At 42.6% G+C, this 24,173-nt stretch overlaps 1 protein-coding gene across 4 annotated transcripts in view; it reads left to right on the forward strand.

Moving 5' to 3' along the window:
* Positions 1-24,173, forward strand: part of PTK2 (protein tyrosine kinase 2) — a 349,972-nt gene that overhangs the window by 178,749 nt on the left and 147,050 nt on the right. For all 4 annotated transcript variants that reach the window (XM_054017938.1, XM_054017937.1, XM_054017936.1 and 1 more), the window contains 2 exons: positions 22,522-22,601; positions 23,920-23,982. In XM_054017938.1, the coding sequence (XP_053873913.1) occupies positions 22,522-22,601; positions 23,920-23,982 (143 nt within the window). The remainder of the gene's footprint in view (positions 1-22,521; positions 22,602-23,919; positions 23,983-24,173) is intronic.

Raw genomic sequence — 24,173 nt, forward strand, 5'->3', positions numbered from 1 at the left:
ACCATAGATTTTTGCCTAAGATTTCTGCAGCCCAAATGTGTTAGGCTGGAATCTTGAGATATCAGCCATGCAGGATTTGAATGGGAGGCTACTGCGGAAAACTCAAGGGGCTACACTGGTTACTACCAATGAATTGGCATTTGTGGCCATGAAAAGGTAATGACCCCTTGGCCTGTGACATTTGTGTGGTATAAATGTAAATAATTCTATTGCAATGACTGCCTCACTATACATTCATTTAGCGCTTTCAACATTTTATGAAATGTCCAACAGTTGCCAATAATACTACACAACAGATTAGGACAGAAAGCACAGCATATTTTCCAACTGAAACTATTATTGTTATTTATTTGTATTACTGTAGTACTGGGAGCCCTAGTCTTGAATCAGGACCCAGTTGTGCTAGGTACTGTACCAATATAGAACAAAGTACAGCAAAAATTTTAGGGCATAGGGCATAACTTCCCTATGCTGAGGTAAAATGGGGAGGAGAGGCGGAAAAGTACTTACAGTAGAACCTCAGAGTTATGAACACCTCAAGAATGGAGGTTGTTCGTAACTCTGAACAAAAATTAGGGTGGTTCTTTCAAAAGTTTACAACTGAACATTGACTTAATATGGCTTTGAAACTTTACTGTGCAGAAGAAAATTGCTGCTTTTTAACCATCTGAATATAAATGAAACAAGCACAGAAACAGTATCCTTACCTTGTTAAATATTTTTTTAAACTTCCCTTTATATTTTTAATAGTTTACATTTAACACAGTAATGTACTGTATTTACTTTTTTTGTATTTTTTTTTCTCTGCTGCTGCTTTGAGTATTTCCATTCCCGAATGAGGCGTGTGGTTGACCTGTCAGTTCGTAACTGAGAGGTTCTACTGTATGTCTCCTTGCAGTTAACTTGTTCTGTTAGTGGATGTCTATACTAGCGAGCTTACAGCGGCACAGCTGTACCGATGCAGCTGCACCATTGTAAGATCGCTCATGTAGCTACACTATGCCGATGGGAGAGAGCTCTCCCGTCAACATAATAAAATCACCTCAATGAGTGGTGGTAGCTATGTCGGCAGGAGACACTCTCCCGCTGACATAGTGCCGTGCATACTACCGCTTACGCTGGCAAAACTTATGTCACTCCGAGATGTTTTTTTTCACATCCTGAGCGATATAAATTTTGCCGACATAAATTATAGTGTAGACAGTAGGTGAAAATGAGGTCAGCTGTTCAGACTGATATTAAAGTATCTGTAAATTTACTCTGGAGTCCCCTGCTATAAAATCAGAAATTTTAAGAATCAGTCAAACATACAAGAAAATTCATTGGGATTCTTAGGAATGTCATGCTGTCTGGTACATGAGTGCCAAGCTCAGGGCAGAAACCCCAAACTGGCTGTATGTTCTATAATTAGGTTTCACCCATCCAGTAAAAAGTGTGAACTCCTAAAGCACTATAGCAGCCTTACCATGGAGTCACAGACCATCCCCTTGGGCATTGCAGTCTATCTTGCCACCCAGGCAAGATGGACTATGTGATAGATGGTCACTTTACACCAAAAATCACAATATTCAGGTTAGTCCCAGTCTCAAAGGACCAGTCACTTACCCCAAGTCAGTTGTACTCAGATTTCAAATCAAAGATGACAGCTCCTGTAGCCAGTCCTGTAATAAACTAAGGATTTATTAACTAGGGAAAAGAAATGAGTTATTTACCAGGTTAAAACAGGAAATATACAAACACAAATGAGTTATAGTCTTAGATTTAAAAACGTTATATAAGCTTCTATAATAAGCAGTTCTCTATGTCCTCTAGAGCTTACCCATGCCAAGCAGCATGGGGATCTCTTGTTTATGTTTAGGAATCTTTTTACCTCAGAGTCCAGACTGTGTAAAAGATCGAGTTTCTCCTTGTCAGGGATTTTTATCCCGTCATCCCAGGATCATTGGACAAGCACTCCTGCACCTAACGTCTTCATGTGGAAGGGAAGCAATCAACAGTCATTGTTCCACAGTAGCCCATTTGGATTCAGTCGTCCTTCCTGATGGGCAGGAGATAATGTTATGGAGTAAATTAATATTTCACACTCGGTAATGCTTCTCTCCTTACTGTGGGAGTTTATAGTCTTAGCAAACATTTTTATGGTTACAGAGCAAACATTTAAGCATTACCATATAACATGGGATACAGATATTATAAGTAGGATTAATACATCCAGCATTCTTCAAGTATTCCATAAAGTCTAAATGCATTCTTTTAGCTCTATTATCTATTTTAACAACGCTACCACACAGACAAGCCGGACTAGTTTCCAATTATACATTTGTCAGTGTTCAGTGAAGCCTAAGGATCTTGACATGAGCTGGCACCTGGTCTGCCAGCATCACAGATGGCATCCAAGGAGTTGTGGGAAAGTATAACGTATATAAATAAAGGAAATTACTTTCTAAAAACAAAAGTGTTTACAACCCCAAAACTCCCTTACTTGCTTCCAGTCTTTCATGGCAAGGTACACTATTAAAAAGCTAATGCTCTCAGTCCCTTTATTTATACAAATATGAAATTTGCCAGACTTAGTTGCACCATTTACTTAATTAGCATATGCTTCTATTCCAGACTAAGATCTAAAAGCATAATCAAAGAAACACTGTTTTTTGCTAGTTTGTTACTGATATACTCTGAAGATGAATAGACCGCTTCGGTACATTTCATCTGGATACAAGAGAACACTGGGCAGCCTCAGCAATAATTTAGCTATATTTGTCTGGGCTTCAGTGGTCATAATGTGTATCAACAGTTATTGGGAATGGATCACAGTTGTTAAAGATCTGTGATTTTTTCTTTAACATTGATTTCACTTTAGCCAGAATCTGCAGTCTACCTTTAAAAAGTACTTGGACATCTTTGGATGAAAGACATTTTATAAAGACAAAGTGTTAACCATCTTCTCCTTTCACCCCTGCTTCTTTAAACTAATTTAGTTCTGATTTCTAGATTGCCTTGTATTTGTGGTGCAGAAATATACTATTGTTATTTGTGTATGTTTTTTTAAATGCTGTGGTGTTGACTATTACAGCTGGATTTAAAACTTTCTATATACTCATTCAGATATTCCTCTGCACGAAAAGCAGTTTCTCAAAACTGTGCTTGTAAGAAAGCAGTCTGATATAAGTGGGTCGTAGACACAGAAGTAAAGCGAGAAATAGATTACTTCTTATCTTTAAATCATCCCCCTGGAAAAATGGAGGATATTTCCTGTGAGAAATTTCTTGCTGACTTGAAACGTGGTTTGAAAGCCAGCGTAGGAGGCTGATCTAGATACTGGTCTATGGCACAGTTTGAGACAAAGTACTTGATTCTAGACACTATCAAAGAATTTCCACAGCAATTTAGTTTGGAAACAGATAAAATCCAGTCGAACTATTTGATCATTTTATTAAACATTTGTTTTCCGTATTATATATGCAAGAGTGAAATCAGAATAATAATGGCAGAAAAGAAAGAACTTGTTTTCTCAATTTTTTTTTATCCATAGATGGAATGGAGAAAAAGTTCATTACCTAAAATGAAAATTATTTCACTTTTATAAAATTCTCACTTCACTTGCAAACAGTGTTGTAAAGAGGATGATGTTTTTAGCCTGTCTGCCTGGAGTGAATATTTTCCCAAAATATTGTAGCTATGTAAAAATTGTATGTGGGTGAATAAAGCAGATGGCTTTTTAAAGTAGCAGCTGGTAGGTAAAATGTAACGTTTGTGTTAGATTTCTTCTTCTTAGATCATGTGTCAGAATGAGGCAACTCATTAATTTCTTGGTGTTCACAAACACAGACACTCCTCACCCTTCCAATCATGATAACAAGTTTTGCCATTTGGAATTTGCTAACCAGTTATAGTGTGAGAAATTTGACCATTATTTGATAATAAATCTTTAAAGTTTCAAAAGTGCCTAGTCAGCAACTTATTAGTGAAAGTAAAGTAAAAATGCTTGGAAAGTGTCTGTACCAAAAGTAAGAGTGGTCCTGAAAAAAACTTTTCTGTGCATGTGCTTGGTTCCTGCTGGCCTGCAGTATGTGAAAAGATGCTACCTCATGGATCCCAGTTTGTCCACACTCTTGTATTCCTCTCTGCTTTAAGAGCATATTTGATCATTTCCATTGCTCAAAAAGGCTCTAAAGTCTTAAAGGATATTGTTACCCCAACTCACCCAGTACAGCTTTTAAATTACTTGCTTTGACTTCCACTAAAACTACAGACAGGTGATCGTGTAATATTTTCAAGTTCTATTTTCTCACCCACCCCTGACTCTGTATCTTTCTTGAAGTAGGGATGGGAGTTATTCTACTGATAAGATGGGAAACAGTAAAATAGAGTAAATGTTAGACATTTGCAAATCTGGGACAGTGCATCAGGGAAGATATTTCTCATTCTTTGCTTCTTTTAGAGATCTAGTTTGGGGAGACAGTAAAGTTCCATGGCTAAGCTGTGAAGTTGCTGCAAATCCCGGGTGCTGGCAGGGCTGTGAGTGAGAAGGGGATATGGATGTTTAGGGTGGTATGTTGTATTCTAGCAGTGGGAAACGGGTGGAAGGGCAATGGCAGAGGAGAGAGAAAAGCCCTTCTAGGAGCTGGCTCTTTCATTCAGCAAAGTTGCAGCATGTTTCCCATAAAAGCTTCTCTCCTACCAGCAAGAGATCTGGTTGATATAAGAGGATCAAGATGAGTGGAACTTGCTGCTGGTAAGAGTAGGAGGCAAGTGACGGAAATTCTAAGCGAATAGTAGGACATGGCAATTGTAAATCTTTTAGAAACACTAGTGGCTCAGGATAATGTTGGATTTTGCAGGTTTTATTTTGTGTGAGAGAGAGTGAGTGTAGTCGTTTTATTATGTCCTTGGTATAGACAGGCAATCTTTTTGCCTCCTAGGCAAGTGAAAGGTTTTTCATTTTAATTTGCTGTCCTTGAAAAGGAGTCACATTAATACTAGGCATCTGGCTTTTCGCATAGTGTGTCCCTTCACTGGCAGTAGGCTAGGCATTGTCTTCCAGCATTAGAGGGTTAACTGCTGTTGAACCATGGACTTCAGTTGTATTCTTGCTTGCCACTCTGACAGTGAGCAAACAGAACTACAGTTATTGTTTAAATTTATACTGTGTTAATATATGCCTAGAAGACTGAACCAATTTGAGGCTCCATTGTGCTAGGCACTAGAGAAACATACTAAGTGACTGTCCCTTTCCCAAAGAGCTGACATCTTTTAGATTATAAAACTGAATACAAAATACACCTCTACCCCGATATAACGCGACCCGATATAACGCAGGTTGCCATACAAGGCGGTAGAGCTCTGACACGCTGCTCTGAGCAGCGTGTTAAGGGTGCCGAGCCAGGCTGGGGCCGAGGGGTTCAATAAGGGGCAGAGGGTCTCGGGGGCGGTCAGGGGCTTCCCCCCTCTACCCCCTAGGGAGGTGGCAGAGTGGAACGGGCTGGGGCCGCGTCGCTCCGCTTCCTGCCGCAGGTGAGTGCGGAGGGCGTCCTTTCCCCAACCTCCCTGCACTCACCAGCGGCGGGAAGCAGAGCAGCCCAGCCCCAGCCCACTCCACTCCGCTAGTTCCCAGTTGTGGCGCTCCACTTCCCGCCGGGCAGGTGAGTGCGGGACCTTTCCCCAATCTCCCTGTACTCACCGACGGCGGGAAGTGGAGCGCTGCGGCTGGGAGGTGGTGGAGTGGAGCGGGCTCGGGCCGGGCTGGGTTATATCGGGCCAGGTTATATCGGGGTAGAGGTGTATAAGCACAGTTCAAATACAATTTTGAGGGAGGGATGCTTAAGTTTTAACATTACGTTTGCAGATAGAAAACTCATTTCTTGCTTACTTCCTTTAATCTTTTTTCAATATGGTTTTTTTTCTCTGCAAGTCCAGATAAGCATGTGCTGGTACAGTAGAATGCAGGTAGAGAAATGTGAAGAAAAAGGAACAAGTTACTAGTGAAGTAGACTGATTCGATTAATTCAAATAAGATGTAACATATTTACAGTCCCTGTGCATATTTATTACTAGAAAATTGTATTAGAGATTTGTGGTGTTATAAACTTTGACTTCAGAGTCCTACAGCAAATGCAGAACGTGTTGATCTTTCTATGCTTGATTGCTAAGACCAGAGCCTTTGGAGCTTTTGAGTGACTGCAAATTTCATTAATCTTATCCTTGCCAGAGCGCCCTGTTTCAGAAGCATGGTATAAATCAGTTAAGGTCATGTGGGTTTTGTTGGAGTGCTTTTAAGGTTATTTTTAATCAATGGGAATGTGTTAGAGCTGCTGTTTTGTTTTTGTTTTTTACAAAATTAGATGCATTTCATGTATTTACATGAGTTATGTGGGAAGATTCTGGTACCTTCAGAAAATAGGACCACTTACATTTTATAAAGGTTATACCAGAAAATGTAGTAAAGAAAGAGAGAGCATAATGATCGTATTTTACATTTTAATGAGGTACTCCTCTGCCTTTCCTCCACAGGGCTGGTTACCTTAGCTGATATCCCAGAGCTGAGAAGGGGGGTCTAAAGAGACTATTCTTGACTGGGGTGGAGGGTGGTGAGGAAAGTTACTTGGTTGTAATAGGAGGTCTTAAACAATGTTTCTGCAAATCAACATTTCCTTCTTTTCCTAACCTGCTTCTTTGGACTCTATGATAATTTTAGTTTCACATGGCTTTGTCTAATGGAATTTTTTTAATAGTGTCAATACCTAGAAGGAGAGGAATGGTTGAAGGTAAAAATAAAAGTAAGGGGGTAAAATTAAGAGAAATAAAATGAATGCTAGATATGAGGAAGAAAGTTATTGACAGGTGATTTAGTCTATAGAACAGTCTGAAAGGAAGTGGTGGAAACCGTTGAGAGCTAAAACTATCACCAGGGCCGGCTCCAGGGTTTTGGCCACCCCAAGCAGCCAAAAAAAAAAAAAAAAAGTCGCGATCTGCGGCGGCAATTCAGTGGGAGGTCCTTTGCTACGAGCAGGAGTGAGGGACCATCTGCCGAATTGCCGCCGAACAGCTGGATGTGCCGCCCCTCTCCGAAGTGGCCGCCCAAGCACCTGCTTGGTAAGCTGGTGCCTGGAGCTGGCCCTGACTATCACAACACCCATAAATTGTCTCTTCGTAATAATGATAACCATCATATAAAAATCCTCATGTTGTTATCTCCTCCTAAATTTGCCAGTGCACCTTGCCTTGTGTATATGTGTCTTTTAACCTGCAAGTTTTTCAGGGCAGGGGACTGTCTTCATCTTTGTCTTGTGCAGCACTGAGCACGTTGTCATCACTAAAAATATAATGAACAATAATAAGTGAACAAAGCATAAAAATATACTATAGGAAAAAATATTCCACCGGCCCCTGGGGTTTGCATTAAATGACCTGATAAGTCTTTTCCGTTTAACTTTTGTTTCTTTGTTAAACTGTATTGTGCAACACACAGCAGAGCTTTTGTTAGGTTCTTAGCTAGAGCTTTTTATAGACCTTGAGCACATTTCCTGTCTTCGTCTTCCACCATCCCAAGGAAAGAAATCCATCAAAAAAAAATCCAGTCAGATGAGAGAATTTCTTCTATTCATACTGGGTATTGGAAACAGAATGGAGAGAGTCATGTTTTCCCTTTGTATTTCTCTTATTTTAAAGAAAGCTGTCTCCTGATAGTTTGGGGGGGATAGGGTTGGACAGACTGCAGAGAGATTGAATGTGGGATTTCTACTGGGCAAGAGAAGAATGGTGATTGTTTCTATATTGGAGAAGTGGGCACCATAGGTGGACATCTCTGCAGGGAGAGCAGGTATATCATCCTCGTCATATGTAGTTTATTGCTAGCTAGTGGGCATATAGATGCACTCCAGGTCACATTAAAGTCAGTGATAAGATTCCCATTGGATCAGAACGTTAGATTGTAAGTTCTTTGGAACAAGGAACATCTTAATGTGTATTTTTGAAGAATTGTGTAAATTTGCCGCACAACAGAAATTATTTTTAAGAAACCCACTAGAATGTGTTCGTTATTGGCTGTTGTGTCCTTTACCTCAGAAGTTTAATCATATTCAGATTTGCCAAACATACCCTGCCTTTTCCCAAAGTTTTCTTTTCAGGTATTTTGCATCTTTGTTTCTTTTCTGTTTTTGTTCTCTCATTAGTTTGTTTTTATGTTAAATTCAGATTGATGTTTTTTTATAGGTAAATACACAGGTTTCTTCTTTGGTTCTAATGTATAAAATTGAATCTGTCTTAATCATAATGTCTGTTCAAATTTAAATGAAGACTTGTCCCTTTCTGGTTCCTTCTTTCCCTTCCTATTTAAGGTAGAACAACTCAGTGCCATCTTGCCTGCAATCTGTGTCAGTTTGTCTTGTTAGCTGAAATTCCTTCTTCGAATGCTGGTCCCTGTGTGTATTCCACTGGATTATGCATGCATCTGAGACCAGATGATTTTTGCTGGCAGTGTCCATTGGTGTGCGCCTGCACTCTTCATTTGCTTGTGTGCCGAATCAACAGCATAAGGGGCAGAGTCTCCATTCCTATTGGACCCAGTCCTTACAAGGGAGATTCTGACACCATTGATCCATTAACTCTGAGAGAAATCAATCCCTCATACCATCTACAAATTGATGTATTTCAGCATCGATATTACCAACAGCACTACCATTAGAACTGGAGACCACTCTTTCTGGGAATCTAACATCAGGAAGGGACCAACATCACTTTCGCCCAGAGATGTGAGCCCAGATAGAGATCCAGAATCTCCTGGGCCAATTCATGACCATATAAAATTGTGTACCACCCTCAAAGAACGCTCCTCCCTCCAATCACAACCTCCTGTCAAGAAATACTTCTGATGGAACCTCAAAAAGCTGCAAACTAACCTAGATACCATCCTTCCACCTCTGAAATTCAATTTGGTGGCTGCCTAGCCCATTTTTTCTATATATGAAAAATGAAAACAGACAAATGGGTTCTCAATATCATTTGTTTTTGCTACACCATAGAGTTCTCCTCCCCCTACAAAACTCCCTTTCCTGTCCTTTTTCAGGAGCCCCAATCTCATGAGATGATACTCGTTCAGGAGATAGTATCTCTACTTCAGTGGGGAGCCATAGAGCTGATACTACCTCAACATCAGAGAAAGAGATTCTATTACAGATATTTCCTCATCCCCAATACAAAGGCAGTATTGAGACCCATCTTAGACTTCCAGCAACTCAACACCTGTGTCCACAGATTGAGATTCAGGATGGTCACTCTGGTATACATAATTCTGTCCCTAAACAGAGACGACTGGTTCATGGCTCTCTACCTGAAAGAAGCCTGTTTTCATATGGACATCAACCCCATCACAGGAGATTTCTGAGGTTCACTATAGGTCCAAACCATTATCGATACAGGGTGCTCCTCTTTGGACTAGCAATGGTACCTCTGGTGTTTATGAAGTTTCTTTCAGTAGTGGCAGCACGCTTTCAATGCCATGGCTCAACAGTCTTTCATTACCTAGACAAGTGGCTGTTGACAGGGAAATTTCATCAGGAGGGACTGACTTAAACCTCATCTTTGCTCAGTCTTTAGTGTCATTGGGAATCTGTGCGAACACAGAGAAGTCCATTTTAGTTCAAAAGAAGAGCATTGAATTTATTGGAGCAATTCTGGACATTCTGGAATTTATTGGAGCAATTCTTACCTCTCTCTGGACAGATTCTAATCAATGAACAGTTTATTCAGTCAACTCTGAAAGACCGCACAGCTGTCAGTTCATTCATGCTTTATCCTCATGGGTCATATGGCGTCCTGTACCTATGTCCCACCTTTCACGAGAGTTCAGCTTCACCGTCTACAGGCTTAGCTTCAGACAGCATAAGTGCCAAGCATACACAATATGGACAAGGTAGTCACATTCTCACCCCCACCCCAGAATGCGGGGCTCTCTAGCTTGATGGAAGAGCAGGGAACATGTATGCATGGCAGTTCCTTTCTCTCAGTCCACCTGCCCCCCCGAAAACTTTGATTACAGATGCCTCCCTCTTAGGATGGGGTACCCATCTGGATAAACACACAGCATGAGGAATATGAACTTCTTGCAAGTCCAGGTTGCACATAAACCTCCTGGAGCTGAGAGTTGTCCAACAGGCCTGCAAACAATTCTTACTACTCAAACAATCCCTTGGTTCAGACAACATGACAACAGTGTTTCATATCAGCAAACAAAGGGGAGCAAGATCCACCCTGCCTGTGCATAGAGATGATGGAACTGGTGTATTCATCATCACAGTACCCTATTAGCAATACACCTCCTGGGAATACACAATATATTAGCGGACGACCTCAGTAGACACTTCTCGATAGATCATGAATGGGAGCTACATGATTCCAGTACATTTGGATAATGGGGATCCCTGTTGTGGGATCTGTTTGTGTCACAAGAAAACATGAAATGCAAGATACCCTGCTCCAGAATCCTGACTCCAGGGGAGATGCCCTTCTAATCTAATCTCAGGGGCAGGATACTTCAGGTATGCCTTTTGCTCATCCCATTTTACCTGGAGTTCTCAGGAAGATTCAGCAGAACTGGGCGGTAATCGTACTCATTGCTCCTGATGACCCAGGCAATCCTGGTTCCCCAGCTTTCGTCAGCTGTCAACCCATCTACCCATCAGCATCCAATTTTTCCCAGACCTCTTGATACAGGACAAAGGTAAGATCAGACATCCCGGTCTGGATTCCCTCCATCTCATGCCTTCATATTTGGATGGGCATTCAATCTAGAGCAGATATGTTTGGTAGCCATTCAAACTATCCTTATCAATAGCAGGAAGGAATCCACCAGAAAGAGCTTCTTAGCTAAGAGGAAGAGATTTACTATTTGGGCTAAGTGTTGCCAGATGTCCCCAGAAGAATCGGACATTCCAACTATTTTACCCTAAAGACTTCAGGTCTTTCCTATAGCTCCCTACAAATACACTTGACAGCGATTAACATTTGCCACTCTCCAATTGACAACCATTCCATTTTCACCCATCCAGTGATTCTGTGTTTCCTGAAAGGTCTAGTTAGAACCTTCCCTCCAGTGACTAAACCTGCTCCAACATGGGATCTTAAATTGATCGTCTTGACGTTAACTGAATCATCATTTGAAACTGTTGGTGACGTGCTAACTATCCAATTTTTCTATGAAGGTTATCTTTCTAATGGCCATCTCTTTGGTTGGAGGACTAGGAAAACTAGGCACCCTTATGGCAGATCCATCGTACAGAGTAATCCATAAGGATAAGGTTTTACTGAGACTACACCCTAAATTCACCCCCAAAGTAATTACTGACCACCTAAACCAGACAATACAATTACAATACACTTACCTGTCTTCTTTGCAAAGTTCAAATGCCACCAGTAAGACTCCATTCCTTGGATGTATGCTGGGAATTGGCATTCTACCTACAAAGAATAAAATTATTTAGAAACTCAACTAAATTGTTCATTTCATTGCTTTCCCTTTCATCCATTCTACCAATCTCTTCTCAGAGACTTTCTAGGTGGATTTTAGGCTATATCCTGTTCTGTTTCAAGGAAGCTGATACCCCTTCTTCTCAAGATGTGAAGGCCCACTCTACCAGAGCCAAGGCAGCTTTGGTAGCCTCGCTTCATGAAGTACCACTCATTGACATCTGTAAAGTGGCAATGTGGAGCTCCATACATACCTTCAAAATATGCTGTAGTGAAACAAGGTGGGTGAGGTAATATCTTTTATTGGACCAATTTCTGTTGGTGAGAGAGACAAGCTTTCAAGCCACATGTAGTAAGATGAGGCCTTGAAACATAAACCATGAGGTGCTGAAACATAAACCCTTGTATCTGAGGCCTGGTATGAAGCCTAAGGCCTGAACTAAAGTAATGGTCAAGACTTTGTTAACATAAAGCAAAGTTAAACTGTGAGCCAGAGGCAGGCCCTGCTTACAGAAGCTGGCAAGGAAAGGGCTGATGTTGCAAAAATACACATACCTAAAAGTTACGAGAATACTCCGATACTTGCACATTCCACACAGATAACAAGGAACAGGCTGATCCTTCCTAAAGATGGGCAAAAGGGTAATATGATGGATAGAGTTGTTTTGTTTGAACCAACATGTACAAGGTGAGAGGCGGCACCTTACTACATAGAGGGCTTGCACCTCAATACGTCAGGAGTGATGTGTAACTTGTTGGTACCTGTGTATAAGAATTTACCCCTGAAGAGCTGTCTTGGTCTGGCCTAGGGGGCAGTGGAGAATCCCGCCACTGACTGAGCCAGTCCTTTGTCAGGGAGCACATATGTACTAGCAGAACTGTACACATCTGATCTGAGGAGCTAGAGACTGTGTTTCGTTTGACAATAATCCTGGCCGGGTGTCCCTCATCGGAGTCTGTGGTCATTGGATGGTTTGCTCGAGATCTGCTGGGCCAGCTATCTGCGCAGAGCTGGGACAGCACACAGGGAGAACACACACGCACACAGCTGACTGTTATCAACTTTGAACAGAGCAGAGCACCACACCGGTGACATCTGACGACACCACACACAGCTCTTCCTCAGGTCTGGGAAATGTACTCCCAACATCACAGCAAAATGCAAGGTGAAACAGATTGTTTAGCATAAGTTGTTAGCACCTGTTGTAAGGTACCATTCTAGGTAGAGCGGCCCGTTAACACCTCTGCAGCCATAGGACAAAAGAGGGGGGCTAGTGGGTTACAGATTGTTGCAATAAACCATAAATCCAGTGTCTCTGTTCAGTCCATGATTTTTAGTGTCTAGCAAAGTAATGAATTTAAGCTCCCAGTCTCTTCTTTTGAAAGTATCGGGTAGATTTTCTTTGAGGATGAGGACTGACAGGTCAGCTATAGAGTGATCAATTTGTGAAAAGCGTTCACCCACATGTGATAGTGTTTTTGTCTTTTATCATTTTCCTGTGTGAATTCATTCAAGAGCGTAGTGATTATCTGATTCACAACAGTTATTGGGGTATGTAGTGCATTGGATGAGGTATACCACATGTTGTGATAGGCATATGTAGGACCCAAGAATCTTGAAATGTGTGTTGATCATTGTAGCAGTGGAACAAATTTTTCATCTGTTGTTCTGTCAAGGTCTGGTGCTGCTTTGAGTTGGTATTGTTCTGCTCTGTGGGGCACTTGCTTCTGATGATGAGCTTGGAAAGGTTGGAGGGTTATTTGAAGGGCAGAAGTGGGGGTTCAGGAAAGATTTCTTGCAGGATGGAATCCCCATGGAGTATGTGATATAGCTGTTTTTATGGGTATGGGTTCCAGAGTGGGGCATTAGGTGTAAGCATCTGCATCTGATGCATCCTTCGGCTTGGCAGTACTTCAGTTTAATATCATGTAGGTCCTCATACCCTCCTGCTTGATGAGTACTGCTTGTCAGTCACCCGCAGTAGAATATAGGGACACATAGGCACTCAAAGAAGAAAGAGGGGGCTTACTTACCTGTATAGTAACCGGAATTCTTTGAGGTATCTGGTCGCTATCTGTATTCCATTACCGGTCAGTCTGCACTGCCCCTTGTACACTTGTCTCAGAGCATGAGGAGAAAAAGAGACAGGCATGGACCAATGGACACTGCTAGAAAAAAAAAATTATGGTCTCAGGCACATGGAGCTCATGCATGTCCCACAGTGGAATACAGATAGGGATCATGCAACTTGAAAAATTCGAGTTACTACACGGGTAAGTAAACCTCTCTGTTTTACTACCTTGTTCATTTCACAAAACCTGTTGATAGATTTCCTTCATCTTGTTTATTTTTTTTCTGAAAAAGCAAGCTGAAACAAATTCCTTATATCAATTTGCTACCTTTACATCCATTTGATCTAAATAAAGTAGCCAATGAAATTTAATTTGGGTAAGAGTAAGGCATGATAATAGATTTCATGAACTGGTATGTCAACTTTTCAGGAAGTAACTCGCAGCATGTCCTATATTAATTTAGATGGACTATCTGGGCCCAAAGAGGCAAAGATATTAACATAACTCAATAACTGTCCAATATTAAATAGGACTCCGGGTTTGATATACCTGAGCAGCATGGCAAACGCACTGTTAAAAATAATTTTAACCCATTGATTAAAGATGTAGAAAACAAAGGAAAATCCGCGAAAGCATTTGAAAAGTGAATTATTAAGTAAGGCTTTCATTTTTACAACATTCCTCATTCTCTTTTCTGTTAGCTAGAGAGAGTTTTTAGAAAGAAACCCCCTTGTTTGACAGTCTGTTAGATGGTAATAAAGATGGTAATAACCATCCTTTTGAGGAAAAGAGACAAAGTTAGTTGAGGTGGGCTAAAGCTGTCATTGCTGCTGTTAAAGTCTGATCCGGTTTCTTAGAAGACAAAACAAGACAAACACACAAAATAGGAGAGAAAAGAACAGCAAAGATAGAAAATGCAGCTTCTGTCTCTGTTGTTGACTTTTATGTGCAATCTCACTGCTGCAAAAATACAGGCACCATGCACAATCTTATCAGCCACTCTGAAACCTGGCAAACTTTCACCAGCATCAAGCTATTTAGGGCATTGCATTTAGGGTATGTCTACACTATGAGAGTAGTTCGATTTTACTTAAATCGAATTAGTGGAACCGATATTAGGAAGTCGAACATGTGTATCCACACTAAGAACAGTAATTCGACTTTGTGAGTCCACACTAACGGGGCAAGCGTCGACATTGGAAGCGGTGCACTGTGGGCAGCTATCCCACAGTTCTCGCAGTCCCTGCTGCCCATTGAAATTCTGGGTCGAGCTCCCAATGCCTGCTGGGGAAAAAAATGTGTCGAGGGTGGTTTTGGGTAACGGTCGTCATTCAACCGTCACTCCCGCCCTCCCTCCCTGAAAGCGCTGGCGGGCAATCAGTTTGCGCACTTTTCTGGTGAGTGACAGCGCGGACGCCACAGTACTGCGAGCATGGAGCCCACTGCGACCATCGCTGCAGTTATGGCCGTTGTCAACACCTCGCACCTTATCATCCACCTTTTCCAGAGGCAGATGCTGAGAAATGGGGCGAGGAGGCTACGGCAGCGCGGTGAGGACATTAAGTCTGAGAGTAGCACAGACCTCTTGCAAAGCATGGGACCCCGCGCCGTGGACATCATGGTGGCAATGGGTCATGTTGATGCTGTGGAACGGCGATTCTGGGCCCGGGAAACAAGCACAGACTGGTGGGACCGCATAGTGCTGCAGGTCTGGGATGAATCACAGTGGCTGCGAAACTTTCGCATGCGTAAGGGAACTTTCCTGGAACTTTGTGAGTTGCTGTCCCCTGCTCTGAAGCGCAAGGACACCTGGATGCAAGCAGCCCTGACTGTCCAGAAGTGAGTGGCCATAGCCCGCTGGAAGCTTGCAACACCAGACAGCTACCGGTCAGTTGCGAACCACTTTGGCGTGGGCAAATCTACCGTGGGGGTTACTGTGATGCAAGTAGCCAATGCAGTCGTTGAGCTACTGCTCTCAAAGGTAGTGACCCTGGGAAACGTGCAGGTCATAATAGATGGCTTCGCCGCGATGGGATTCCCAAACTGCGGTGGGGCTATAGATGGAACTCACATCCCTATCCTGGGACCGGAGCACCAGGCCAGCCAGTACATTAACAGAAAGGGCTACTTTTCAATGATGCTGCAAGCACTGGTGGACCATAGGGGACGTTTTACCAACATCAACGTCGGATGGCCGGGCAAGGTTCATGACGCTCGTGTTTTCAGGAACTGTGGTCTGTTTAGACGGCTGCAGGAAGGTATTTACTTCCCGGACCACAAAATAACTGTTGGGGATGTGGAAATGCCTATAGTGATCCTCGGGGACCCAGCCTACCCGCTAATGCCCTGGCTCATGAAGCCCTATACAGGCGCCCTGGACAGTGAAACTACCGGCTGGGCAAGTGCAGAATGGTGGTGGAGTGTGTTTTTGGACGTCTCAAGGGGAGATGGAGAAGCTTACTGACTCGCTGTGATCTCAGCGAAACCAATATCCCCATGGTTATTTCAGCTTGCTGTGTGCTCCACAATCTCTGTGAGAGCAAGGGGGAGATGTTTATGGCGGTGTGGGAGGTTGAGGCACATCGCCTGGCTGCTGATTACGCCCAGCCAGACAGCCGGGTGATTAGAAGAGCCAAGCGGGACGCGCTGTGCATCCGGTAGGCTTTGAAAGCTAGGTTCCACAGTGAGCAGGGTAACCTATGACTGTTAAGTTTGTTTAAAGAGAAGCTGAACCTGCCCCCGTTTCTTTACCCACTTACTGTTGACTATCCTCTCCAGTTACATACCCCCTTCACCCCGTTGCCCCCCTTCCAACACACCTCTAAAAATAAAAATAAATGGAACTTTGTTAATGAACACCATTTTCTTTATTAAGGGTTTCGTGGTAAAGGGTTGAAACTGGGACACAGACTGTGGTGGGGAGCGGGCGTAGTGATGGAAAGAACGCTTCTAAACTCGAGGAATGACAGGCTCCTGCTCCTAGAGCGGTCCACAGTGGTGGACTGGTTGTTTCAACGGAGCCTGCCACCCCTCCTTTTCGGGACTCTGTGTGTGGGGGGCTATGTGACTTTGTGGCGGGGGAGGACGGTTACAGATCCCCTGCTGTGTGGCTCTGTCATCCAGGCTAAGGACCGCTGCATAAGATCTGTAACTGCCCTCCCCCTCCACAAACTCACATAGCTGCCCCGCCCCCCCCCCCCCCCCCCCCCGACAGAACATGAAAACCACCTCCCAGACTGACCAGGGTGCCTAGTGACTGCAATGTGTGTGTGACCTTCTGCTGAACCTGCCCCCATGTCTGTACCCTGGTAAAGGTGACTGTCTTCTCCAATTACCAACCCCCTCCCCCCCCCCCTTCAAACACACTCTCCTCTAAAAAAACCTGACGGAAACAGTAATTAACAGAAACTTATTTTTTATTAACTACTACACAGTTAGGGGATGACACTGGGACGGGGGCTTGGGTGAGGTGCTTTTGGAGTGAAGGAAAGGACTTATCAAAACTTTGGGAATGAGAGCCGTCTGGTACTTGAGCAGTCTGCAGGGGTGGAGTGACTGTTTTCACGGCCCCTGCCGCCCCTCCTTCTTGGGACTTTGGGTGAGGGGGGGATGGGACTTTGTGGCGGGGGAGGGCGGTTAGACTGCAGCGGGGCTCTGTCCTCCTGCCTCCGGCCCTGCAGAACATCTACAAGGCGCTGGAGCGTGTCCGTTTGCTCCCTCATTAGTCCAAGCAGCATTTGAGTCGCCTGCTGGTCTTCCTGCCGCCACCTGTCCTCCCGTTCGCTGTGTGATCGCTGGTATTGCGACATGTTCTCCCTCCACTGGGTCTGCTGTGCCGCCTCGGCTCGGGAGCAGCCCATAAGTTCAGCGAACATCTCGGCCCGTGTCCTTCTCTTTCGGCGCCTAATCTGCGCCGGCCTCTGGGAGGGGGATGCCAGGGTAGGTCGGGAGACACTCGCAGCTGTGGGATGGGAAAAAAGGGGTGAATTCCTCACAAAGATACATTTTTGTGAACAATGAACATAGTCTTTCTTTGTGAACAAGACCATGCACAGCACCTATCACATGCGCACTCAGGACAAGGTCGAATTTTCAGCCTTCCCATTCAGTGCCTGGGGTCTTGGAGTACAGATCACACAAGCAGGGCAGGACAGCGGAATTCGGCTAACAGGCGGACATGGTAAGCCGTAGACTTTTGGCTGCTGAAAGCTTAATTTATAGCAGTGCCCTCCTTTCACATTCAAAGCAGTGCCCCTAGCGTTGGCCGGTTCCTGCTGCCGGCAATCCGGCCAGCATGAACTCTGCCCTTGTCCCACCCCCCTCGCGGCTGCCTGCCCCTCTCCCGCCTCCACCGCGTAGCTGTAAACCGCCGGTTACAGTTATGTAAAGCAACAAGCAATCAGTCCCAATACTAACATTCCCCTAATTTAAAGGACACCATGAGTGATATCACTCTGATGAGGATCTCGGACACCGAGAAAGACCGCATGCTGCGTGAATGCCAGCAAAAACCAGGGGCCGTATGTGGCCATGCTGTGCGAGGCACTGATCTCGGAGTACTTGCTGCTAGCCTGGCGCAGAAAAGTTTCTTACCATGGAGGACGCAATAAGGCCGCTCTCCCCAGGAACCTAATGCAACGGCTTTCAAATTACCTCCAGGAGAGCTTCGCGGAGATGTCCCAGGAGGATTTCTGCTCTATCCCCGGACATATTGACACAATTTTTCAGTAGCTGCACTGGCAAGGACTAAAAAGTAGAGCACCTATGGCAAAGTAATCATGCAAAACCGGACATTTTGAGATACTTTTACAGTAGTTGCACTGGCAAGGGCTAAAAAGTAAAGCGCCTAGGGCAAAGTAATCATGAAAAACCCATTGTTAATATTCCATTCCTGTTCTGATCAAAATAAATTTTTACATGTTTAAAACACTTACCGACTGATCCTTCCCCAGGGTCAGGGTTAACGCCTTGGGGAGGGTTGGTAAGGGATCTCCGTGCTGTCGGGAAATCAGCGTTGTATGCGCTGTCGACTGCCTCGTTGTCCTCATCTCCTTCCTCATCTTCCCCATCCGCGAACATCTCCGAGGAAGCGGCCGTCGTCAATACCCCATCGTCAGAGTCCATGGTCAGTGGCGGGGTAGTGGTGGCGGCCACACCTAGAATGGAATGCAGTGCCTCGTAGAAACAGCCTGTCTGGGGCTGGGATCCGGAGGGGGTCCGTTTGCCGCTTTGGTCTTCTGGTAGCCTTGTCTCAGCTCCTTGATTTTCACGCGGCACTGCGTTGCATCCCGGCTGTATCCTCTCTCCGTCATGGCTTTGGAGATCTTCTCGTAGATCCTCACATTCCATTTTTTCGATCGCAGCTCCGAAAGCACGGACTCATCGCCCTACACAGCGATCAGATCCAAGACTTCCCGATCAGTCCATGCTGGGGCCCTCTTTCTATTCGGCGATTGCATGGTCGCCTCTGCTGGAGAGCTCTGCATCGTTGCCAGTGCTGCTGAGCTCGCCACAATGTCCAAATAGAAAATTAGATTCAAATTGCCCAGACAGGAAAAGGAGTTAAACTTTTCCCTGGGCTTTTCCCACCCAGGCACCACCTCCCAGCCCTGGGGAGGGCGGGGCGTCCCGCAGGAAGGCACTGACTGACAGCTGTCACTGCATTCGGGGCTCGCGCCTCCCCCTGTAACAGGGAGCGACCTTCCTCCCACCTCCAATGAGTACCCCCACCGCAGGGTACCCCCTGCAGCCGCCCAATTGTACTCCCTTCCAGCTCCTCCTTCCTCACCCTGGCAGTATCATCTTTTTGGGAACCTGAAATATGGTAACCCTAGCCCCACTCAACCACCCACCTGAGAAAAGTGTCTCCTGCACACACGTTTGTTTCTTGGTGTAGATAGCTTCATTTTTCCTTAATTGTTGTGGAGCTGTTGAGGGAGTTTTATAGTTAATCTGGACCCAGATTTAGAGCAGTGGACCCCAACCTTTTTCGTCTGGCAGGCGCCAGACGATGAGTCACGGAGGACTGTGGCAGCGGGTGAGCATCTGCCAAAATGCCGCCAACAAGCGGCAATGTCAATAGGCGTCGCCGCCGAAATGCCACCGAAAATTGGCGGCATTTCAGCTGCGACACCTCTGGATGCTGCTGCTTGTCGGCGGCATTTCGGCGGATGCTTGTCCACCGGCCAGTATGCGGGTGCACTTAAACGCCCCGGCGAGCACCATGACTGCATTGGGGACCCCTGATTTAGAGGCTTGATCAAGACTTCAAAACTTGACACAGAGCTCTACAGAGGGCCAGTGGAGTGAGGGGAGCACAATTGTGCTGTTTGTAACCAGTGTTGCTGAGAAGTCATGTGGCTGCATTTAGCAGGAGTTGCAGAATCTTCTGGGCTGATGCTTCCAAGCCTAAACAAATTGTAGTACCAGTCTCCACATACTGACAGAAGCTCTATCAAGGTCTATGCATCCTGCCCTTGCTGAGGATAACACTTAGCCTGTCTGAGGTGGTCAGTCAGGTTTCCTAGGAATGCAGCTATTTGAGAGCTTGCGGATACCAAGTTGAGAAGCACCCCAGGACTCAGACAATGTAATTCATGAGCATGTCTCTGACTGGCAGAGAATGCACAGTAGCAGCAAGCTCTTTGCAGTGTTTTTCTTTACCTCCCAGCATATTCTGTCTTGTTAAGGTTGAACTTCAGCCACTGATAAATTTTGAATGGGTGCTTTTTAATCAAACCAGAATTAAACATAAGTATTTCTTAAGGTTTAACTGCTAATGAGCTCTCTTTCACGTAATTAGGTCCATGATGTTGAAGTCCCTTTTGTGGGAAATCTGCTTCCCAGTTACATTAATAGTTTTATCATGCAAATGAGTGGAATAATATATCTGCACACCTTAATGATATGTACAAATATGTCACCACTTCATGCCACAGAAGAGAATTTGTATTACATCAGTGATGTGACAGACAGTTGGTAGCTTTGAATAAGGGGATAAGACACAGAGAGAATTCCATAAAGTATTTAAAAGTAAACATAATTATATAATTTTGGCAAATGTATAGATTGTTAATTTTATAATGTTGCTTCAGCTGATATGTGCTTTCACAGAAGAGTAGAATGTCAAACTCCATGAGTTTCAACATTTGTCATCTTCAAACAAGTTACAAAATTACAATACTTAATCTTGAAGAAAATACTGTAATAGACAATTATCCTTTGCTCATGTATGATTATTTTTGTATTGAAACATCAGCATGTAAAAGATGGGATTTTCTTCACTTAGAGCAATACATGTTTATCTGGTTAATGCAATATGATGTGTTTTACAGTAGCTTAATGGATTTCCTTGTGCTTTTTAATTAATAGCATATTAAATTCTGATTTCCTGGGAAATGCATCATTGAAAGATGGTATCATTTTACAACCTTTGTAATGACCAGATAACTTGAAGTTCATATTTCTTTACAGGAATCAAGTAAACTTTTACAAATTATAGTTCAGAAGAACTAGATAGACTTCACATTTTTCTACAAATCTAAGATTTTGTATCTCTAAAATGTAAGCATTTTGAAGATGTAAAGCACTATCAATTCTAAGATTAATAATTCATTCTTCATATAAACATCTCAATTTGTGCTATAATTCATTGTGTGTGCATTGCGTGCACATATAAATAAATTTATATTGACAAACCATCCTTCAGGGTAACACAGCTATTTACACTTTTGACGTTAAAATCTCTTCCTGATATTATGTGGTTAGTATTTGTTCGAGTTATACTAAGAAGGATTAAGAGTTTTTTGTTTTGTCAAAATATTGAGCACTTGAGCAGTCCAGACCTAAGAGGCTTTTCTCTGACATTGCTGAAACAATCACAGTAATTCACATTCTCATCTTACAAAATCCATAAAGATGTCTGTTTTTCCACAGCTGCTTTCAGTGATCAGGTTTTATTTAAAAGAGAATTTCATAGTAGTACAATTTTCAAGTACTTTTTTTGTCACCATAGCTGGTGACTACGCAGTTCTTTTTTGGAAGGCTTGGCTCCTCACAGTTCATAGTGTCTTCATGTTTGATCTGCAGTGAAGTCATACTGATTTTGTGAGATGATAATTTTTGCATATCAACAGACCATGGCATCACAGTAATAGGATTCTGAACTGATTACAAGATTAAACACAATCAGCTGTGAAAATAAAAGTTCATATTCACTTTTATTTAAAATGTGTGTCTATAACGAATACCTTTCACACTGGAATAAGCCAAAACATCGTTTACACAAAAAAAAATCTTGGGCAGTAATTTTTTGTGTTCTATTCTTTTTTATGGAAGATGTGTATTTCTTTGTGTGAATGGTGTTTGTACATAGTTGGTATATTCCAGTATAAAAGGCATTCTTTACAAATTAGACTTGGCTGAAGGTGTACTGAGTGTATAGGTGATCACATGCTGACTCTACTTATTATTTCAAATGCTTCTTTACATTGATGTTGTGGGTCAAATTTTCACAACTCTCTACATGTTTATTAGTGTACATGCATAGTTACCGTGATTGCACATGCAAAATTACAAGGCATGCATGTATATCACAATTGAGCATGCAGTCACATTAATTGTGAGTGCAAATGTCACAGCTATGACATCCAGGCTCCCTGTGACTATTTTGGTTCAAATTAGTAAAGTCTAATGTAGGTAACAGAGACAGAGATGTGGCAAATTGCATCAAAATTGCTGTTGAAAGAGAGTGCCTACAGGCGTTAAGCTCGTATATGCAGGTGAGAAACATAAGAATAGGGTTTTTTTCTGTTTATACGCTATGATAGTCTGGTACCTCCCAAAATTATGTACTCCTAAGAAACACATATCCAAAGTTGCTTGGACAATATTCAAGCATATAGTTAATATGATGGACGAATGAAGCAACCTTCAGTGGCATTGACATTATCCTTATATGACACAAAACTACTTATTTTACCGTAGGTGAAAAATGATTATATGTTAGAAATAGCAGATCAAGTGGACCAGGAAATTGCTTTGAAGCTAGGTTGCCTTGAAATCCGGTAAGTTGAAAACTGTATATTTTGTTTCTGATATACTGCATACATTAATTTTGAAGCTGTTTTTAATTCATATTTTTCCTGATTCTCTTACCACTATAAATTAGTAAAATATTGTTAGGAATTATGAAAACTAATTTATCATTTAAAAGAAAAAATGATCAGAATATATTGTAACTGATTCCTAATGGTTTGTAAATTACAGATTAATTTTACAGATCAATTAACTATCTTTTTATATTGATTTTATTTGTTGCATATTAGCAACTAAACAGTTCGAAGGCCTAAAGACTAAAGTGGAATATTCAGAAGAAAATAATTCTGAAGTGCATTTGCTAGCAAATAGTGTCACGTCCTCATTCTTCTATTAATACAGATGAAGAATTTAATTAAAAATAAAACACTGCTGCTTTTCCCCTGTGCGCTTGATGTTGAAGATTTTTAACATACTAATTTAAGAATGCAAAATATTTTTGCAGAACAAAGTTTCTGAAAGGGCAAATGAACTGATCTTGTGAGCTGCACTGATATTTTGTGTAGCTTTTCCATTTCAAACTGATAAACATAAACACCTGAGATACTCAATGTATGTTTACCACATTGAGAATCTTGAAACAGTCACCCCTTAAACCTTTTGAAATGTATTTTCGCTGTTTTATGGAGAATCTCAGGGCTAAGATACCGGTAATTGCTTTAGTTCTGCTATTGTCTTGCAGAGCAAGACTAGGACAGCAACAAGATCATTAAGAAATGAATGGCAAATCAAGTGATATAGAGCAAAGGGAAAAAGTGCAGGTTGAACAGTAATTTTCAGAGATAAAACAAGATTAGGACTACCACTAGTAACAGGAATACCAATAACGAGGATGTGGCACTTGAGTATTGTGGGTAAGGGCTTGAAATGGTTTCTCTAGCCTTAGTGGCAGTCTTGGAAGAAGTGAAAATTCTATTAACCTTTTTATAGAAAATGTAACGGATATAACAACCCACTATCCTGGGCACTTTTCTCTGACAGCTTCTACTCTCCGATATTTTTGCCGAGCACATTGTGGCTGTCTGATTTGTCTTCATACTCATCATGGTGCTACTAGTATTATGTTATTAGTATAACATTCTGGGATGTCTTGTGCATGAAAAATACTTTAATCAACTAAAGTCTACTCTGTTGTAGTAGTGTAATAGTATGTCAATGAACACATATTTGAAGTCAGGCTGCAAATGGTTTTCAATGGTAGATCTCTGAAAGCTCTGAATGCACTTGTAGATTTAAGCTGGTTCATCCAATAATTATTGCTTGCAAATATTTTTTCCCTGACTTTAGGAGATCCTACTGGGAGATGAGGGGCAATGCACTAGAAAAGAAGTCCAACTATGAAGTTTTAGAGTAAGTATTGCATTTCAGTTTGAGGCTTGAGCTGTTGCTTGTACAGGAAAATGAAGACTAGTTTAGTGAGAAGGCAGCACTGCTGCCATTTTTCGTAGTGAGGTCAGGATAGTAAGACTGTTATCTTTATCTAAAATAAAGTGTGAAATCTTAAAACCTGATAAATTTCAGACCTTTCAATCTATAGAGGT

The sequence above is a fragment of the Malaclemys terrapin genome, chromosome 2 (genome assembly GCF_027887155.1).
Source record: "Malaclemys terrapin pileata isolate rMalTer1 chromosome 2, rMalTer1.hap1, whole genome shotgun sequence".
In the NCBI taxonomy this organism is placed as follows: domain Eukaryota; kingdom Metazoa; phylum Chordata; order Testudines; family Emydidae; genus Malaclemys; species Malaclemys terrapin.